General features: G+C 38.2%; 1 protein-coding gene across 15 annotated transcripts in view; it reads right to left on the reverse strand.

Moving 5' to 3' along the window:
- Positions 1-5459: 5459 nt before the first annotated feature.
- The window catches only part of ROBO2 (roundabout guidance receptor 2), a 1069237-nt gene continuing 1061061 nt past the window's right edge, over positions 5460-13635 (reverse strand). For 14 of the 15 annotated variants that reach the window (XM_039387910.1, XM_039387922.1, XM_039387917.1 and 11 more), the window contains 2 exons: positions 13033-13233; positions 5460-12058 (listed from right to left, as the gene is read on the reverse strand). In XM_039387910.1, coding sequence (XP_039243844.1) covers positions 12057-12058; positions 13033-13233 — 203 coding nt within the window. In that variant the 3' untranslated portion in view covers positions 5460-12056. The remainder of the gene's footprint in view (positions 12059-13032; positions 13234-13635) is intronic. The other variant, XM_039387914.1, reaches the window with a different exon arrangement.

Below are 13635 nucleotides of genomic sequence, written 5' to 3' on the forward strand. Positions count from 1 at the left end.
ATTTTAAATCTCTGTGAAGATTTACCATATGTGACAGATACTCAGCTTTGGAGTCTGATTAGAACAGTTTCCCAACTACAAGCATCCTAAATTACCACCCAAAAGCCTCATCATTTTCAGCAAAGTTTGATGAACTGGTTACCCTTTAACAGCAGTGTTCGGTGCACTAAATTGCAGCTGGACTGCTATTTTTCTCATATCACTGCTGACAGATGAGCCTGATTATCATCCTAGATCCACCTTGCTCATGCTCATTTGGACAACAAAGACAGCAACTGAACTGAAAGAAAATTCCAGGAAAAGTAATTGAAGACAAATTAAAAATTTCAATAGATTTTCCTGGAAATTTGCCCACAAAGCATATTGTTTACATATCCACCTCCACACAGAAGTTTGAAAGCATATCCCAGGATGCCTGCTGTTAATGTTTTAGCCCTGCCCTGGCCAGGTTTCTCACAAAGCTCCTGGATGCTCTAGGCCAAGATCAATTTGTCAGTGCCAGGTTGTATGATGATTTATGACCATAGCTGAGTGAGGATGCTGGCCATGTTCTGCCTCTCTCTAACCAGCTGTGTTGAACTCAAGTCATTCCAAATCCCTAACTGGCTATGTGGATGAATGCTTGGAGAGACTGAAGTTGTTTATTGAATTTCCAGGTACAACTTTTGTAGCTGAAGGGAAAATTTGGAAGAGAAAATATTAAAAAGCTGTTAAAAGCTGCATTGCACCGTAGTAAATATATCACAGAGGGAGCTAGGCTTGTCTAGGACAGGCAAAAATTCTCAAAGTCAGAATTTTATTTGGCCAGTTTTTTTCACATCACACTTGTTATCAAAGGAAGAAACCTCTGAACACGTACCCAATACACCTGTAAAAGTGGCAAAAAAAGTGGCTAAAAAGGCTATCTTAACAGGTACATAAGTGTACCTGTAAATTATTCTGATCTGGGTGAACATTAGGCTCTGATTTTCCTTATCCAAACAGCATAGAAATCATGTACAGTCTGCAGAAGGGGATCAAAGAACAAAATCATATCTTTAACAAAAAAAAATGAAGGAAAACCAAGGGTAAGAAGATTAAGAACTTTAAAGGTCATAATAAAATAAAGATACAGTATAAATGTTAGAGTCCAGATGGTAGAGCATAAGAAATTTAAGGACAGTGGTGTTAAAAATGAATTACATTAATAAGGAAGGTTCGAGTGGCTTACATGAGCAGCATGGGATAGGTACCCTGACTAAACTCCACCACTTATTGTTTGGGACTGCTCTAGGTAAGGTGCTGCTTAATGTGCATGAAAAGATAAAGATCAGATCCCGTCTGGAAGTGAATTAATGCCTGGATCAAGCTGTTTCCCTGAAGGAAAACTTGATTTATTTTTCTGAATAAGAAATTCCATTATGGAGAGACATGAAAATTGACAAAAGTTCTATAAAGAGAAACAGGAAATACAGCTTCTTTTAGCAGCATTGGCCAGTTGTTTTTGTTGTTGGTTTCTTTTTCCTGTACAGCTATCCAGGAGCTTTATTAGCAGGATTATGCTGATAATTGGTTACACCTCAAGTAAGATGAACCTGACACTATTGCAGGGGAGTAGAAGAAAAAAAAAAAAAGAGGAACAGAGACAACCCCCCCCCATTATTAACATTTTCTTGATATCACAGAATCCACTAGCAGGTCAGAGCTGTAATAATTTCATTTCAGAATAATAAAATCAATGTTTAAGAATGATGAAACAACAGCTACCATGGCTGCTTCAGGTGTTATGATACCATTGTAGCACAGTAGCCTTATTATCCATTGTAGCTGTTCTTTGCATGTCTCGACCACCTGTGACAAGTGTCTCTGAAATCTGTGCAGAGACAAAACCTCAAATTAAATCTGACAAACACAGAAAGTGTCTTGAGCTAACTTGTTCTCCCTTTGCAGCTGCTCATTATGGAGTGACCTACTCTTTTTCGTGTCCTACAAGACTCACATCCCTGTAGATTGTGTTTATTGGAAGTTGATAGTTACAAGTGCTGACATTTGCCAGGTTTTATATACCACGGCATTAAAATCAGAAGAATCTGAGAAAGCCATTGTAAATAACATGAGAGAACCTTCCTAAACCTGTACACTGTATGAATGCAGAGGAAAATTTAGTTACTCTATTTTCAGAGGCTCTTTGTGTGCTCAATTCTCATTGTATGAGAGCTATTAGAAGTGCAAGCACATAACTGCAGATATAATGTCAAAGTCATCCACATTATAACAAGGTTTCAGATGCTCCATAATGAAGACTTCATCAGAGAGCGAAAATTATTGGCTCCCCCGTTGACGACTTTTACAAAAATCGTAAATGTATAAAGTTTGCCAGCTGGATTCATCTTCCTGTGCGCAGTCATTTATGAAGCTTTGAAATTTTAACCATTGGCAACAATGCCATATCTGAAAAAACTCCAAGAATATCTGTTCAATGACAAACAATGGTCTGCTAAATAGAGACATGCTGTCCTGACAGCTCCGCTTCAGCTTTACGGTTATGATACGTGCCAGCAAAAGCAGAGGAGACATTTTGTAGCGTCATAAAACTGCTTCCAAAAATGAGCACCCTGCAGCTATTAGAAACTGCATGAGAATCACCAAATGTCAGCCTCATGCTCAACAACATTCAGTTTAATAAACGGATTTCAGAAAGTGAACAACATAAGATGCTTCAAAACACCCTTAAGACTACAATGAAAATATTGAGTGCTAGAGAAAAAAACCCCAGCTATTCACCATATAAAGAAAAAAAAAATGGAGAATTTTGTGTCTCCTTTTTGTTTCCTGGGACCAATTAAGAGCATTCTGTCATTATTATTGTGGGCACTAGGAACAGTTTACGAACGACAATCAATTCACTGACACATCCTAATATTGATAGTCAGAGGCCTGCACTGAAAACAGTCCCACATTGTTCTGGCAGTTAACATCAGGTTTGTTTCTCAAATTTTCTTTTCTGAGAAAATATTTAAATTTATCCAAATCTAAAGAAAAAAAAGGGCCTGTGGGCGAAAGGAGTATTTCTGTGTACCAGAAACATAATGTGTGAAGAACTGTTTGGAAAAACAAAGAATTTTTTTTTGTCCTGAAAACTGTTGTTGAAATACTGCATGTCCTCATATTCTCTCCTCACTTTGCTTTGCTTCTGCTTGCCTTCCACTCCCATGGTTGCTCCAGCTCTGAGTGTGACTGGTGAGGCAAGAGGTGCCAGGCAGGTACAAAACCAAACATTTCCTGGCTTACACCACACAGAAACCAAAATCAAGGAAACCCCAAGTATTCACTAAAGGATGCTGAGTTTACCTGGTTTCTGCTAACTTTTTTTTTTTTTCCCAAGAGTGCTGCTACTGCTATAAAGGCATGTAAAATTTACTTGTCCCACAAAAGTCCATCTATTGGTCCAAGCAAGAATTTCTGATTAGAGTAACTCAGTTTCAAAGTGAAATTTCTTCACCCAGACAACTTACCAGGAATATTACAAAATGCTGTAATTCTATGAACCAATTAATTAAAGAAAAAGTAGTTGTACAAGTACTGAAAGGTTTTACCCTCAGATAGATTACAAGGCTGCTTACCAGATCTCAGAGGTCCAGTACTTTTACTGTTAGTTTCCAATTATCTAATTGACATTAGTTTCTATGAAAATCATGCCTCCTAAATCCCTCAATGAAATCAAAAGTGTAACACACCAGCAATTGAAAGTTGAAATTGGTATATGTTCTCTTTCATGGGCCTGGAGGAGACTGCAAAGAATATGAAAATATGGAAAGGATTGTTCTTTGAATATTCTTAGCTAGTGATAAGTGCTTGTGAAAACACTTGGGATTTGGGTAACCCCCTAAAGATCAAAAAGAACATATGGACTGTGATAGAAGGAAATTCAAAGCCCCATGTTTGGAAACATGTTTTTATGTACTCTGAAGTTCACGTAGAGAAAATCAGAATATGTTTGCATGTCCCATGGCTGTAAGGTACACAGAACAGAAAGGCAATCCTCTGATGGGCAGAACTCTTCTAATACACTACAAAGATTGCCCTGGGAACTAATATTTCATCTTGATTAAAGAAAAGACTAAAATTTGACCACAGATTTCACCAGACCCGAGATTTTATTTGCAGGTTGTCACAGCTTTGGATGTCTTAAGGTGCACTTCTGTGCTGCCATTAATACCTGAGCACTGACACAGGGAACCACGTGTGGCACAGCAGACATGGGGTGTGACACATGGGGTGTGACACATGGGGTGTGGCCCGAATCTTTCTGCAACTGTGATCATTCCCCCCCCTGAGTTTCTCACGCTCTGCACACAGGGCTGAACCACTCAAATCAAGACTCATCAATGGCTCTCCCTCAGTTACAAATGCTCTAAAGGCACCCAATGACCTAGTTTAAACTTAAAACTCGTATTCCGCATAGATCAAATATAAAGTGAACTTTTATAAATCCCTCAGTGTGACATGCCTAAGACAGCTTTCTGGGCAAAGAAGGACAGAAATAGAAAAGCCTCATTATATGCCTAACAACAAGGTAGAAATATGTAGATGAAGCTTATGCCTGATGGGAAAAGAGAAGGAAGAAGGGGGTGGGTAGGCTGAAGTTAAGTTTGAAGCCTGTGACACCAGAGTAAATACAAAAGATTTATTTATCAGTATCTGCAAATCACTGGGAGATTTGGGGGACTGGGGAAGGAATGGGAGAGAAAGGTTTACTTTAAATACAAACTGGATTGGGTGCCTGTCATTTTAAGATTGGGAGCAGGGGAGACAGGTCTGCAGTAGCTTGGGAGAAGAAAGTGTTTCAGGCAATTGGTGATTAATTGTACTGTGCTATGCCACATCTCTTTCTATTAAACCTCAGATAGCCAAATCTGTTTCCTAATTGTTTTTGTGTTTCTCAGTTTTCTTTTGTCTTGCATAGGAGTAGGCAATTTCTATGCCATCAATATCTCATTAAGGGGCCCGGGATCTGAAATGCCTTGTTTTGTTTTTAATTTTGTTTTCCAGGCTTTTTGCTCCATTTTATGACATGGCATTTTTTGTTTGCTTGTTGCGGTCCATTTATTCTCTGGCATTCCCTTTCCCTGGGTTATAGCTTTATTTGTTTCTCTGCCTGTTGGCACTCGAGGTGTATGTAAATTATTGTTGCATGCTTCACCATCACTACCTATTGCTCTTCATTTCCCCAAATGACATTCTCATCTGAATGCTGGTACCTGCTTAGGTTGTACACGTGTAAAAAATAACTTCAACTCATCCGTGAGGTCTCTTTCATTTATTTTTTTTTTACCCTCTTTCCTATTGCTTTTTGCCTCAGACTTGTGTTCATGAGGTAAGGAGGAGAGCTGCACGCTTTTTGCCTAGGGCAAAATCCTGCTGCCACTTGTGCAAGTAGAAGCTTAGAGGAAAAAAGGAAGGGCATTCACACAAATAGCTAATCAAAGGGTTTTTAATGATACTCATTAGGAAAGAAATTCATTAACAAGCCAGCACAGAACATTCCCTGAAGGGAGAGTGATGTTATTGGTCACATCAAAGTCCCCACCTGACTAACACCTTTATTGCTGTTCATAGTAAGGCCAAGTTAGCAGCAAAATCAGTCGCATTCAGTTCCTGCCAAGGAAAAAGTCAGCAAAGCATGGTCATGGAAACTGGATCAATTCTCTTTTGCTAATAAGAATGGCTTTTCAACTTTTCACAGCGATGTACAGTTTAGCACCCGCCACCGATGCTTTTGAATTCACATAATTTTACATTTCCTACCATTCATTCTTTTTCCCTGCTCTTTCTCTCTCTTTTATTTGGATACCTCTGACTGTGTCCAAACCAGTGCCCATGGTAGTGGTACAGTCCCACAGCAGCACAAAGCTCAGCTGGATGGATGCCAGTGCCCCTTTTTGAACAGAAGCCTGCAGGAGGCAACCTCATTGCAAGGCACCACTGCAGGCCCACCAGAGCTTACCCCCACTACTCAGGATAGACGCAACCTCTGAGCATCAGAGCCATTTCCAGCTGGCAGGCAAAAAAACTGCCTTCTTTTTTATGCTCACACCATTACTTACCTATAAAAGGGACTCTTATTTTTTCTGCCAACTCATTCCTAGAGATTAGTATCGGTATCTTGGGACACTCATTTGCTCTGTAAAAATTAGGTTTTTAAATAGACTGAAGCAGAAATCTCACTTTTATTGCACTGCCCTGATACAGTAGAGACCAGTTATTAGAACAAATTGTAGCAAGCCGCTTCCTGGTTGTTATACCCACATAATTACTACAGGCTGCTACATGAAACCCTGCTTCACTCTTATGCTTAGAGGCGAGATCTCCATTTTGCAAGGACAGAGCAAGTTCTATTATGCATTTTACTGCCAAAGGAGGTCAATTAACTTTAATTGGTTCTAATTAGCACTTGCTCAAGCTGTTATATTCTTTACCTGCATCCCAGTGGCTCTCCAAGTGCTGCACAATGGATTCCTGCTTATGAACACAAAGGAGAATTACTAATGGCATCCTCGAAGGCAAAAGATGCACTGATCAGCATAAATGGGGAACAAATATCAGCACAAATAGTAGCAGGCCTTTTTAAAAAAAAACAACAAAACAACCACAAACATTTCATCCCCATCTGGCTTTGATCAATTGAGCTGAATGCAACTGTGCACCTTGTTGTTTAAAGTTAGAACAACGAAAGTACACAAATGCAATTATTCTCTACCATAACTTCTTTACACCTGAGAGATAAGTACTGGAAAATGCAGGGGGTAAAGGGGTGGAGGGAGAGTGTAGCAGGTCTGAAAAAAAACCAAATAGATCATTTCAATGGTAGCAAAAACAAAATGCCAAGAAAAAGAAAAAAAAAAATCATCAAGAGTATATCTGAAACGTTCTATTTTCTAGGATTTTTGAGGATTGTTTTAAAAGATCTGTTTAAGTGAAAGGTTTAGTTTTGCTTTTGTTTGTTTGTTTGTTTGGTTTTTTTTTCCCATTCTGCCCCAGCGAAAGGAACAACCTCACTTGCCTAAATGTCACTGTAAGCCATTTGAGCCCTCAGGATGTGGCGAGAAGCTGGCACCCAACTCAGGATTGTCTACGACAGACTGAATGCCAGAAGAGATGCTGCAAACTCTGAGCTGTGCTCTAGGAACTTGTTTGCTGCTGTGGTCCTCCTGGATGTAGCTACACAGTTAGACAAACTCAGGCTAGAGAGGAATCTAGTCCTCACACCAACAGTAGAACTCAGAGCTGGCTCTCCCCAAATTACTAGTCCACCTTCACAGCACACAGGCATGGCCCTACTTCTCCTCTGGGTCCCACGACAAATCTCCGAGTCGTATCTGTTATTTTGGGTGAGGAGCATTGTCAGGCAAAGGTCAGTCCTAAAGAGAAGCAGGGAACATGCTACATACAGCAGAGTTTGGTAGCACTGCTCTGCTGTGTTCCACTGCTCAGCACTGAGACCGTGGCAGGACTGGGCAGGATGTCCCAAAATGTGAAACGTGCCTGACGAAATGGTCCCTGTGCAAACCACCACAGTGCCTAACTTATCAAAGACCCTCCCTGCCCTGAAAAACTCCATCCTCAGGGAAGTGACCTGCCTCTACACACGGGGTGCCTGGGATCTACTAAAACCCACCGAGACTAAAGCCACGTGGCTGGAGACTTCCTGAGGTGTCTCAGGGCACAAAGCGGCCAGGGCTGGGGCTTTGTACAACCCTTAACACACTCCAGTCCCACCAGCTTGGATTAACCACATATTTCAAACAAAGTTCTAGAATTAGTGTCCCAAGGATCGAGGTCTCTATGGACTTTGGATAATTTGTTTTGGTATGGAAACCAAAAACAATGGAGTTTATGCATATTACTGTACCATTCAAAATTACATGTGAAACTGTGGTGGACTCGGCTGATTCTAAGCCAGTGTATGTGTTCCCTATTTTAGTAGTATTTTTTACCATTTTCCTACTATTTGAATGTACCTCCTAAATAAAATGTTTGTTGCCCACATGGTTTTCAAAAATAATTTATTTTTTTAGCTAATGTGTTCCAGAGAGAGGGAACACAAAACATGTGTTAAAAAACAAAAATGAAATTAAAAAATCCTCCCCTCGGCAAACAAGTTTCCCCGATATCTTTACAAAAGAAGGCCAGCTTTTTTTCTTCCTACTTCCCCTGCTAAATCTTCACAAGGCCACTAATCATAAAAAAACCCAAACTGTATATATTGAAGATAAGTCAAAGGAGCTGCCAGTATTTTTGTTTTTAAAAAAAGTTCCTGCCAAAATCTCCCCCAGCCCGATTACCTTTCCTCTGTCAGTTGTGAGGGCTCTTTCTCAGCCCTAGTACACACCTTTTCTCCTGGCTGGCAAGGTATGGACTGAGGCAAGCATAAACCAGCATATAGTTATTTCAAACAGTCATGTCTTGCTTTTGCACTGGTGTATAGTGAAATTAATACACTTAAAACATTCCATGCACCTTATTTTTTTGTACTTTTCCCAAGGAACGGTGTTTCTGTTGCATTTCAGGTGACAACCAAAAGGTATTCAAAAGGTTTACTGACTTGAAAAGGACTTGAGAAATAAAAAAAAAAATAACAAAACCAAGAAATGTATGTTCTTTGCATCACTGAAATGGCTGCCTATACAGCAATACACCACTGAAGCACATGTAACCATTTATTATTTGGTCCTTCAGCAAAGACTGAGAAAAAATTGACCTGGCATCTCTTTGCCATTTGGGAATGTTCTGTACTGGGTTGGCAGAAGCTCTACCAGTACAAAACCTCAATTCCAAGGGTTCAGGCCCAGGGAATGCAGGTTTTACACATCCACTGCTTTATGGGCCTTAAGCAAAGTAAGCTGAGCACTTGGGTCCTTGTTGGACATCGAGAGCGCACACATGTACAAACGGAGGATGTTTGCTAGAATAGCTGGAGCAGTGTAATCACCCTGGTCCAGCTATTCCCAGTATAGACAGGACATTAAACAGAAACCCCTATGACAGGCAATGTTTACCACTGGCCTATTTATAACACTCTTAGCTTAGTTCAAAAACCAGCACATAAAACGTTCCTCGTCACCTGTAAGTGGACAGTGATGATTATAGCTCAGTCTATGTTATTATTGCCTGATTTTCCCAGTTTGGCTTTTCACATATTGACTCCTTACTCAAGGTCTTTTAACATAGATTTGAAATGTGAATATGTTTTATTTTTTCCCCAGTAAATATACAATACACACTTCAACAGTACTAATAACCAACTTCTTATGCCAATTAAACTTTGCTGCACTAACAATACCAATGAAACACATTAAGAGGTCATACTTTTTCGTGAACAAACGGTAGCCAATAAACAGGTTTTTTTTTAAAAAACAAATTAAAAAACAATTCTAAGTGCTGCCACAACAACCCTTTTCTTTAAACACATTATTCACAATAAATGTTTTCATTTTTTTTAAAAAAAGAAGAATACTTCTTTTAAAATAGTAAATTAAATGGCATTTTAAAAAATATGTACTGTGGTTCATTGGAAGTACACTGTATAGAAAAGAGAGAGAGAAAAAAAAAGAAGAGACATCACCTGTAAGATAATGGAGACACTTTGCCATACACAACAACACCTTATGTAATATTGTAAGCAAATTATTAATGAACAAAAATGTACAGAAGCAGATGGACAAGTTAGTGAATATCATGGTACCGCACAGCTTTAATACTGACACACATTTACTTTCCAGTGGAAGAGATAAAACACATATTAGAAAGTAATTGGGATGGCTTTATCAACCTCTAATGATACTGAATTTTGAATAGAATATAGTTAGTAAGGTGTTCCACCAAAGCTCAGCACAAGCTTTTGAACTAAAAGGAAAAAAATCAATCCGTGACTGAATTAAACATTTTCCAGAGAATTAAATTTGAATTGTACTCTGAATAGTCATCTCTTTATATGATAATATCAAAATAAAACCAAATATATGTAATTATGATGCATTCTTTATCTTACTTGAACATTTTTAAGCAATGTTTTTAACTGTAGTGTTTTAACACGCAGGAAAACGACATATACTCATTGGTCACATATATAAATAAATTCATACATTTTTTTTCTCAAGTTTTTTTGTTTGTAACCTGCTAAATAACACATCTTGACTTAGGGCAGTTAACTAACTTTTTTTAAATACTCAGTAGTGCTGAGTTATAGTTGATGGTTGTAGTGTTTTATCTTATCATGGAACAAGTTAATGAAATGAAAAGCAACACATATTCAGCATTGTAATTTACTTTTCTAAAATTCTGCCATTACTAAAAGTGTTCTTAATACTGGTGAGCTCCAAGGCAATATATAAAACAACATAGACTGGTTATATGAAAAAGGTATTCAATGGAAACTTATGTTCATGATCAGATAACTAACAGAAATAAGCTGTAAGATTTAATATTTAAATTAAGCATCAAAGCAATGGGTGGGCTATCCACATATAATATTCTAAGAAAAGCTTGACAATTTACTCATTGAGATTTGAGAAGTACAGAAGATTTGGACAAAGTCATGAAAATTAATGAAGAGACAGGATGCTGTCATTAATGTCCACTTACAGAGTCTGGTTTATTCAAAAAGTGTATAAACATGTGTTATTTCCTCATCATAGTAGGGTTTGAAGCCACTCACTAAAACACAGGTCAAAGATTTTCTTTGCTTGTATCCAGCTTTTGGATGTAGTGTATTGCCAGAAATATATTTAGTGGAAGTCGAAAATAGTTTGACTGTTGCTTTCCTTCCAAACACTAAACACTTTACTACAAATTTAGTGGATCCAACTTCAACTCTTGCAGACTTCAAGTAACAGAACAGAAAGGGTTGTGTAGACTGCATCAAAACAACTAATGTCATGAATTTCAGTGGTGCAGCTCTATCTTCTATTCTACTGTACATGTATTGGAAAGATGAAATAAGATACTCTGACATTTCAATTTTTTGGAAGCAGCCTGAATATGTCTTAACAATAAATTGCATTCTTAACTTCTTGGTGGGTATTCCTTGCGTTTATATTGTTTTTTTTCTCCTGGAAAATCTCTGTCTTACATTTTGGGCTGGAGAAATTAACGGTAATAATTCCTTTAAAACTGCAATATAAAAACAGCTTTAGTGAAACACCTTAAGTTCTTTTGTTTGTAGCAAGGTTTGTTTTTCTTCCCCTTTACTTAGTGGCATGGGATGGCTAAAAACAGATACTAAGGGCATCATTCTAGTGAAAGGGTCTAGGCCATCTCATGCTACCTTTAATTTTCATATTCGCCCTTTAACCTCACACTTCCAACTTTTGACCCTTTCTTAAATAGGAAGAGCAACTATGTTGCTTGCTTTTAAAAGATTTAAATCTGTCTCTAATGTCTTCACTGACATTAGTTTTGCCTGTCACTTTCTCATTTCTACACCCCAATGGAAAACCACCTAACATACACCTTTACATCCAGCGTTATCCAAAGTAGCTTACAGGACGTAAACCTTCTCCACACATTCAGTCTCTTTTTTTTCTTCATGTCATGAGGAGTAGAGTTTTGTGCTTATCACCAAATAAAATTGCAGTGCAAACTTTAAACATAAAAGTTACACAATTAAAAGTTAATATATGGCACCACAGCCTATTAATTCACATATAGTACAACAGACCAGTAAAAACAGACATGAATATGAACATAGCTAAAAAGAAGGTGAGCTTGCATAGCAATGCAACAAAAGAAATTATATACAGAAGGAAATCCTTTTCATCCTGGAGGGTGATTTTTTTTTCTTTCTTTTTTATATACTCCTGACAAGGAATAGTTTAAGGTGGATGGTGTATTAAAGAGAAGAACACAAGTAAAGAATCTGTGGGATATGTGTGGCTGTGTGTCTTTACATTGCATTTACAGTTCTTTTAATAGTACATAAATAAAGAAAATGTTCATTGCACTGTTTAGTGTCATCACTTCCATGAGTTCAGACCTGATGGTCCATCAGAGCAGCTTGCAATGTGTCTTCTCAACTACTCTATAGAGAGAAACAAAAAGAGAAAGAGGTTGTAATAAGAGAAAAAAAACCCATAAAACAAAGCCTATGGCAATATTACTGCAGTACAGGATAAATATTCAATAGGTTGTGTGAAGAGAGTTAATTGCTTCTAAGATGAAAAGCAATGGATGCTAAAATTCAGCACTTACCAACACCATATCTGAGATTGCACATTCCAGGGTTTGTGGATCCCCTCTTACAAGCTACTGGGCAATAACTGTCAGAAGGAACTGAGGGTTTGACTGCAGTCATAGGATGCAGACATGCCAACAGCCCCAACTCCTTTTATCAGTAAACACACCAGTATGCCCGAGCTTGCTGGGATGTTGATGTTCTACTTCAAACACCAGAGTGAAACCTTTGGGTATCTGGTACTGCCATCACATACACAGCATCAACACAAAGCTTAATGGACATCGACTGATAATAGAAAAAAGTTTGGGAAATAATTTCCCCGTCCTGGGATGCTGAGGAAAAGAGTTGAGATATGCAACTCAAAAAAAACGGGCCACACAATCAAGAAAAGAAGACCTCCATCTAAGAGAATACTTCTCATCAGGTGACAGGAAGTTAAGGAGAAGGCATCACCATGACCAAAAAAAATCAGCACCCTTTTCATTCAATCTGAGAAAAAACAGTCAATGGCATTTCCAATACAAGCACATTACACTTTGCCAAGAAAATTCCTAATTACTAGAATTTCTCTTCAGTTTTCTCTGTGCTTCACTAGCATTACACACTGAAAGACATACTGTGTAGATAACATTGGCATGAACTTGTCCAAATCAAAGAACAGAAGAACATAATTTATTTGTCACCTCAGATGGCAGAAATATCTGGGTAAAATTTAACCTGATTATCACACACGACTTCCTACTCTCTTCACAGCAGACCTGTAATTTTTCTCTTTTTGTCTATTTGAGAGTTTTAACTGTAGCTAGAGATAGACTTACATAATTCACCAGTAAACTGTCCTTGACTGTTTGATCCCACATAGCCTATATCGAGAAGGTCACTGGCATTGCGTTGGTGACCTCCTCGCAAGACTTCACCTTTTCTAGGTCCAGTCGATCCTTTAGAAGAAGATGTTCCTGAAGAGCTGTGGCCACCAGGGGATGGGAAGTTGGGTTTACTATATGGTACGAGTGCCTCTTCTAGAAAAGCAAAACAAAACCAAAACAAAGTAAATACCAGGGAATTCCTAGAGATAGGAATAAACAAGTTATTCATTTATGGACATCATATTCATTCCTGCCCTCATAAATCTGTCTTTCGTCTTGCTTTTTATGGCACGACAATTTTACCTAGGAAAATACACAACTAAGAGTTGTGTCTCAAGGACGGAGAAGCCAGCATGAATTATTCTTGTTTCCTTGTAAACTCATAAGTCAGTTTGTATTAATTATAAAAAGTCTAGATTCATTATGAAGTAATAAATCATGAATCATAGATACTTTAATAAAAATAGATGCACATGCAATTTCCAAAACAATGCAGCTATGATTAGATTTTTGCTTCAAGCCCACATGAATGTGCTTTTTCCTTTTCTTTAGCTT

Source organism: Pipra filicauda, unplaced genomic scaffold (genome assembly GCF_003945595.2).
Source record: "Pipra filicauda isolate LSUMZ 115617 unplaced genomic scaffold, ASM394559v2 scaffold59_size3379749_pilon, whole genome shotgun sequence".
Taxonomy (NCBI): Eukaryota; Metazoa; Chordata; class Aves; order Passeriformes; family Pipridae; genus Pipra; species Pipra filicauda.